The sequence below is a fragment of the Onychostoma macrolepis genome, chromosome 11 (assembly GCF_012432095.1).
Source record: "Onychostoma macrolepis isolate SWU-2019 chromosome 11, ASM1243209v1, whole genome shotgun sequence".
Classification (NCBI taxonomy): Eukaryota; Metazoa; Chordata; class Actinopteri; order Cypriniformes; family Cyprinidae; genus Onychostoma; species Onychostoma macrolepis.
Genome location: NC_081165.1, coordinates 10,512,192 through 10,519,253, shown reverse-complemented (window position 1 = coordinate 10,519,253; position 7,062 = coordinate 10,512,192). Strand labels below are relative to the sequence as shown.

Sequence of the window (7,062 nt, the reverse complement as noted above, 5' to 3'; positions counted from 1 at the left end):
ACTTAACTTTTTTTTTTTATTATGTAATTAAATTTTACTTAATTACATAATTTACTTTACTTAATTTTTTTTAAATTAAGTCAACTTATCACTTTTTACAGTGTTGGAACTGCATTAAATGCAGGGGTTTTATAAATAGTAAAAATGACAGCTAATCTTATTTTCTCAGTTTAGTGCCAATGAAAACTTCTTTTTAAAAAATGCATCAGATGTGTGTAAGTCTTAAACATGCAAATGCTTAAACGCATACTGTCTAAAGGTTTATGTCATAAACCAAGTCATGGTGATTCATTAGATTTAACTAAGTCTTCAAGGATATACTAATGTGGGTATTTGTGTCAGCAGTTACACAGTCTGGGACACTTTATCTGTATGCTTTGACCCTTGTATTTTTGCTTTAAACCGATCTGATCACTTATTTATGACTTACCGTAACACTTCCTGTAAAGGAACTTGAAGGAAATTTAAGATTATGTAACTCTTGTTTTTCAGTATTTATTAAAGGAGTTATTCACACACACACACACACACACACACACACACACACACACAAATCTGTCATCATTTACTCATCCCCATGTCATTCCAAACCTGTATTTCTTTAAAACTCTGCAGTACACAAAAGAAGACATTTTGAAAAAATTTATTGTTTTATTGCATAGCCAAAAACATTCTTCAAAATATATTTTGTGTTCTGATGGTTCCATAGTTTGGGAATAACATTAGAGTGAATAAAATGATGACAAAAATTTTATTTTGGGAGGTAAATGATTTAATTATAATATTTTAACATGGCAACAAAGCTGTGCAAACAAATTGTCAGTTCCCAGGCTAAAACATGGAATTAAGGGCCTGGAATAGAATGAATCCAAAGACAGAAGCTGGAGGTTATATCTACTGACTAACCTTTACAGTTCACTAAATGGGTGGTTAAACAAAGCTCTATGTTTATAGGCACTGCGTCACTGCTGTCAGGTCAAAGGCCATTTGACTTGCCTCTCTCCGGCTGTTTAAGTTTCCGTTTGAGGCACGGCTTTCCACTCGAAATCTTTTGAATAATACACTGGGAGTTCCAGCAGATTGATACTCTGGATTATTGAGCTCATAGACATTGAATTTTTTTTATTAATCTTGAAGTTGAAGAAAAATCCAACAAATCCTTGGAATGCATCTGCAATCACTGAAATCACTACAGGCAAGTACAACATTGTTATGGCTTTGGATCTGCCATATCTGTAAAGGAATTACAGAGGAAATAAATCTGTGAAACGACAAATAAACAATGATTTCAGGCAATGTTTTGTTTTTCCCGAAGAGAACTAAACCAATAGCAGTATTTCTACACTTTGAGTCCTGCAATCATTAACTATTGATGCATTCCAGAGCGTTTTATCAAGACTACTGTACAGTACGATCTCTTCTGCACCTCACAGGCAAAACTACAAGAATGCATAAGGATGTACACTGTATAACCAATGAAACGTTTGAACATTTTCGAATGGTCTGAGAGACACCTCGAACGGAAAACTTTGTCCAGTTGCTTACAGTATTTGCTGCACGAATGTTGTAGAACTGTTTGTAGAGATGCATGAAAATAATACTTGGATTTAAGAACCGATTACATTTATAATCAGATTGTTGTTAATTGTTGGACACTCCACTATGGTTAATGGAACTACCGAGACGAACAGTTCCAGTCATGGACTGAGTGATGTTGAGCGAGTGCTGGTACCCATATTTGACAGCTTCATCCTGGTAACTGGGGTGGTGGGACACATCCTGGTTCTTATCATCATCTGTCGTACGATGCGGCGAGGACGTGGACGGCCCAGTGGAGGAAGGACAGGAGGACTCCAACAAACAAATGCAAACGGCACAGATGTTCTTCTTCTGGCATTAAGTGTAGCAGACCTTCTCCTCCTTTCCTGTCTTCCATATCACACAGTCGCCATTGCAACCCGTCACTGGCCATTTGGAAGCTTCATGTGCAAGTCTGTGAGTTTCTTGAGTGCAATGTGTACAGCGGCAAGCGCCTTTACGCTGGCCACTTTGGCTTTTGCGCGGTACATCATCGTGGTCCATCAGTCAAAAGCATATCAATGGCGTAGAGAGGGGCGTTTAAAAGTAGTTGCGGGTGTACTGTGGATACCAGCGGTCATCCTGGCATCGCCACAGTTTGCTTGGAGGACACTGGACAACCATGAAGCCCGTGAGAACCTGGCATGTTTCAATTTCCTGTCTGACAAAGGCCAGTTGGCATATGGAGTGTGCCACTTCCTACTCGCTTTTGTATTTCCCCTTGGGGTTATTGTAATAGCCTATGCAAAGATATACCATTTCCTCAAAACAACTAGACAGGGCCGCACAACTCAGATTGACCGTTTGGAGCACTACCATGTGCATGTGACCCAGACGTCTGCTTTGTTAGTGCTGGCTTTTGCATTGTGTTGGCTGCCATCCTATAGTTTGATGTTTGCTCAAATAGCTGAGGATGATAAAGCGGCTGGTCCTTTACCTCACTTTGGACCTTTTGCTACCTTTGCTCGCATCATGGCAACCTCTTCTACAGTGGCCAACCCCATTCTCTACGTTTTTATGTCAGAGAAATTCAGGAAGGAACTAATAGACCTGGGTCGAGGAGTCTGTAGAAAAAGACCCTCCTAAAGCCATACAGTTAAGAGTTAATTACCATGATTTATTCCATAAAGTAAGTTGTTTACATACTTGAATGGTTGTATATAATGTACTAACAATGAACATTTTGTTTCTAAACAAACATGTAGAACATTTTCATGAGTGATGCAACAATGACCAATGGTTTGGACACTAAGGAACTTAGTTCTGGTATTTCAATGTACCAATTTTTGCACAGCCTTATAAAATGTCAAGAGGAACCAAACAACTGGCATTGTACATTGTTTTAATATTTTGTGTTGGTTAAACCTCAAATTTGTCAAGGGCTTGTTTGACTTGAGTTTAAAGGAGAACATGCACTCTTAAAAAAAAAAAAAAAAAAAAAAATGAAGGTTCATTATTGACATCTATTGTTCCATGAAGAATATTTAACATCCATTCCACAAAAGACTCTTAATTGTAGAAAAACGCTTCTTCAGATTCTTAACATGTTCTTCACGCTTAGAATAAAATGGGTATTTTAAGAACTGATTACTGAAAGGTTCTTTGGGGAACCCCAAATTTTTCTTCTGAGTGAAACCTTTATTTTAAAGATCGTACCTAAAGAAATATTTGATGAATTTGCAAATCTCTTTTGTGGTTCAAATCTTTTTTGCTTGAGAGGGAATATTAAATAATACATTTAAAAGGAGAATGCAGCTTTTGAGAAAAACAGATGTAATTCCCAATTTTAACGTGTTTTCTTTTGATTATACCTCTATGTTAAAAATATATTTTCAGTATGGAGGCATAATGAAAGAACTACATGTTATGATCTACATTTGGAATTCTCCTCTTTTTTATCCATATATGTAATGCAAACTTAATCTGCATTCAATACTTGTAGTTCTTGCATTTTAAGTAAACATTAGACATGAGAATTTGTATTTATTAAGAGTCAATCTGGATTAATCCATGGAAAGGCAGCTAGAGTGGATTTACAACAACAACAACAAAAATTAGTCAGCGTATCAAGCGAACAATATACTTAAGACAATTATAAGCAAGTCTTGAATGGACCTTCCACCTTCCTAGGCCAGGTAGGATTGAAACATTGAAGCATTTAATTAACATGAACCATTATCAACTCTACAGCTGAGTGATAGTGAAATCAGAAATCTCTGCCTCCATCACAGCCTGGAATGGGACAAGCCAGCATTCTTGAATAGGAGCTGAAGGTAATCTGTAATCGCTGACAGCCTCCCTACAATTAACAGAAACAAATAGGGCAACACAGTATGTTTTAAAATGAAGTACAAAAAGTTTTATGGAAGGTTGCATGCATTTATTAACTGAATCACTTACAAAGATGTCTTCACCTCCTTGTCCTTTATCTTAAGAGTTGCTGTTTGTGATCCTTTAGTCTTCACATATGAAATATCAGACTTTCCTTAAAGATTATCGACAGATATTGTGATTTGTCACAAATGTTGGTTTAACAAAAGCAATTTATCCAAAATATCTACTTAATAACAATAAACAGTTGTTGGCTAACCAATGTACAGTACATAACTGACACAATAACATCACTGACATTGTGGTTATATTCAGGCAAGTTTTGATACCGTAAGTATGTTTAAAAGTAATGTTTAAATATTTAGACAGTGAATTGCTCTCTTACCTAAAACACCTGTCAGGTTGACATCTTTTGGATATTCCCAAATAGCAGGCCACAAAAACATGACCCCATCTTTATTATGAGAAATAATAACAACACCAATATTTCCCATGGTAACATTCATTTCATTTTTCAGAACAACCAGAGACACCCTGTAGATAGAGAGTAACTCATGATTAAATTTACCTCTGTTTTATCACAATAAAACTGTTAACAAACAGTTACAATATGCAGAATATTTAGCATTCTTTCATAAATATATAGTTTGTTCTCTCTACATGTGGAGAACTTCTATATTTACCCATCTCTATTGTGTTGGGTCAGTTCCTGGCCCCACGAAATCTCAACATTGTCCTGGCCATTACGGTAACTGATAGACCTTGTGCTTATTATCAAGTGATGGTTAGTTTTATAATGAATAGCAATTTGATGGAATCCATTTTGTTCACTCAAAGACTCTCCATTCATAGAGAACTCTAGGATGACCACAGTAAACACATTCATAAGACAGATGGCCTGTTAAATAGATGTAGAACAAACATCTCTTAATGTCTAACCTGAAGCTGAATCCTGTAGGAGTCTGAGTTTGTGAGGAACAGGAACATCAAAACAAAGTGGCTTGGACTGACCAACAACAGGCACCAGGAAACGATTGCTATGGACTTTTGGAGAGAGAATCAAAATGTCATGATTATTTCTTAAAATATGTGCATGCTCAGAAAAAGGAATTTAAGAAAAAGAAAAATTGTATGTACCTTGCACAGCAGGGGAAGTAATAGTATGCATAGTTGGGGAGCCGTCTAAGACAAACATTGTAAAGGATGTAAATCCACATTCTGCATGTATTTATTGTAGTTTTTTTTAGTATTTAATTTAGTTTGTTTTAAAGGTGACGTGTGTGACTGATTGGCACACAGGCCATACAGCAACATGTCATAATTTCTAAAAATCTTGCTAGTGTTACACGTTAAAATAGAGAGAAGCGACAGTAAACATTCTCAACAAAGTATGGGAGTCTTTACCTTTAAAAGCCAAAAATAAAAACCAAAATATTATCATGATTTTGTAGCCTACAAGGATGTCTAGATGGTCTATTTATGAATCTGAGCCCAAATGCAAGTAAAAAACTGAAAATTCTGTAAATTGAATAATTTACATGTAGGCCATTCTTAAAAATAAAGTGCTTAAAAGGTTCTTTGCAGTGATGCCATAGATTAGAAGAACGATTTTTGGTTCCACAAAGAACCATTCAGTCTTCAAAGATCCATCGCTTTCTTACCTTTTTATAATCTGAAGAACCTTCTTTTGCCACAAAGAACTTTTTGTGCAAGAGAAAGTTTCTTCAGATGTTAAAGGTTCTTTATGGGACCATTTAGACAAAATGGTTCTTCTATGGTATCGTGAAGCACCTTTATTTTTAAGAGTACATGTGAATAAAGATGCCTGAAAAGAAGAGACATTTTCACATTGTGAATATTGTGATTCAAATAGCTTACATTTTTTATGCACTGCCACAATTATTCTTACAGAAAATGCGATTTCAGTTTATTCATAAAAAATTATTATGATGATTTTGTAGCCTATAATGGGTGGTCTATATGATTCTGAGACCAAATGCAAGTAAAAAAAAAAAAAAAAACAACTGTAAATTGAATAACTTACAAGTTGGTAGGGGGAAATCAATCATATGATCTGAAAAGAAGGAAATTAAATATCTTACTTTTTTATGCACAAATCAGCAGCATTTCAGTCAAGCTAAAAACACCTGTGCAACATTCATTGCATTGTTTTGTTTTGTCAGAAGCTGCATTTTATACAAGTAGTATGGCATTTAATTATAATTTATATATATATATATATATATATATATATGTATGTCCTTAATAATCCTTAATTGTGTCCTTAAGCTTTTTTATTTTATAAAATCAATAAGGTTACAACTCAGGGGTTGTGAACACATTGTGAATATGACTCAAATAGTTTACATTTTATATGCACTTCCACAATTATTCTTCCAGAAAATGGCGATTTGTCAAATCATCTTCTGTTTAGCAGATTTCAGATTTATATATATATATACACACACACACACACACACACACACATACATACATACATATATATATATATATATATATATATATATATATATATATGCAGTACTGTGCAAAAGTCCTAGGCCGCTAGTATTTTCAAAAATCTCACTGCATTATTACAACTAATGGCAAAAATAATGTTTGGAAATGTGAACTGATATTTCCAACTGACACGATACAGCAAAAGATAGAAATAACCAACTTAAAACCATTTTTTTGTTGGTGAAAATACTAGTGACCTAAGACTTTTGCACAGTACTGTATATATACACATTTTTTTATATATTTGTATCCTTAATAAGGTTAAAATTAAGGGGTTGTGTTGTGTGTTGTACCCAACAATGCCCTTTAGCATTCAATGTCCATTTTTACATTTTACATACTAAAAACCCTAATTAAATAAAGGCACTAAAGGCAGCGGCTATTTGCACTAAGTGCAAACAGCTATAGATTCTATTTACACTATGTTAAAATAGCAGGATTTTCTGCTATTTATAGTACTTATTGCAAATAGTGGCAATTATCTGCACCTCAGTATTGTAGTACATTATAAAACAGTATGCAATAATAACTTATTCAGTGTAAATTTTAATTTTAATTAAAATGATTAAACGGATGCCACCTTATTGGGACAATAAATCCGTCCCTACACCTACCCTAACCTACCCGATATTT

At 34.7% G+C, this 7,062-nt stretch overlaps 2 protein-coding genes across 9 annotated transcripts in view; one reads left to right on the top strand and one right to left on the bottom strand.

The window, feature by feature from the left end:
- The first annotated feature begins 619 nt into the window (after positions 1-619).
- LOC131549788 (galanin receptor type 1) lies at positions 620-3,409 on the top strand. The gene has a single exon (XM_058792269.1). The coding sequence runs from the start codon at positions 1,663-1,665 to the stop codon at positions 2,662-2,664; it is 1,002 nt and encodes a 333-aa protein (XP_058648252.1). The 5' UTR covers positions 620-1,662; the 3' UTR covers positions 2,665-3,409.
- A 137-nt stretch (positions 3,410-3,546) lies between these two features.
- LOC131549787 (inter-alpha-trypsin inhibitor heavy chain H3-like) overlaps positions 3,547-7,062 on the bottom strand; it is a 14,528-nt gene continuing 11,012 nt past the window's right edge. For 6 of the 8 annotated variants that reach the window (XM_058792260.1, XM_058792263.1, XM_058792261.1 and 3 more), the window contains 7 exons: positions 5,954-5,983; positions 5,047-5,091; positions 4,849-4,953; positions 4,593-4,767; positions 4,295-4,443; positions 3,979-4,063; positions 3,547-3,877 (listed from right to left, as the gene is read on the bottom strand). In XM_058792260.1, coding sequence (XP_058648243.1) covers positions 3,763-3,877; positions 3,979-4,063; positions 4,295-4,443; positions 4,593-4,767; positions 4,849-4,953; positions 5,047-5,091; positions 5,954-5,983 — 704 coding nt within the window. In that variant the 3' untranslated portion in view covers positions 3,547-3,762. The remainder of the gene's footprint in view (positions 3,878-3,978; positions 4,064-4,294; positions 4,444-4,592; positions 4,768-4,848; positions 4,954-5,046; positions 5,092-5,953; positions 5,984-7,062) is intronic. The other 2 variants (XM_058792264.1, XM_058792268.1) reach the window with 1 other exon arrangement.

Excerpts from the sequence above, each read along its gene's own strand:
- LOC131549788 (XM_058792269.1), top strand. The coding sequence starts at position 1,663 with ATGGTTAATGGAACTACCGAGACGAACAGTTCCAGTCATGGACTGAGT.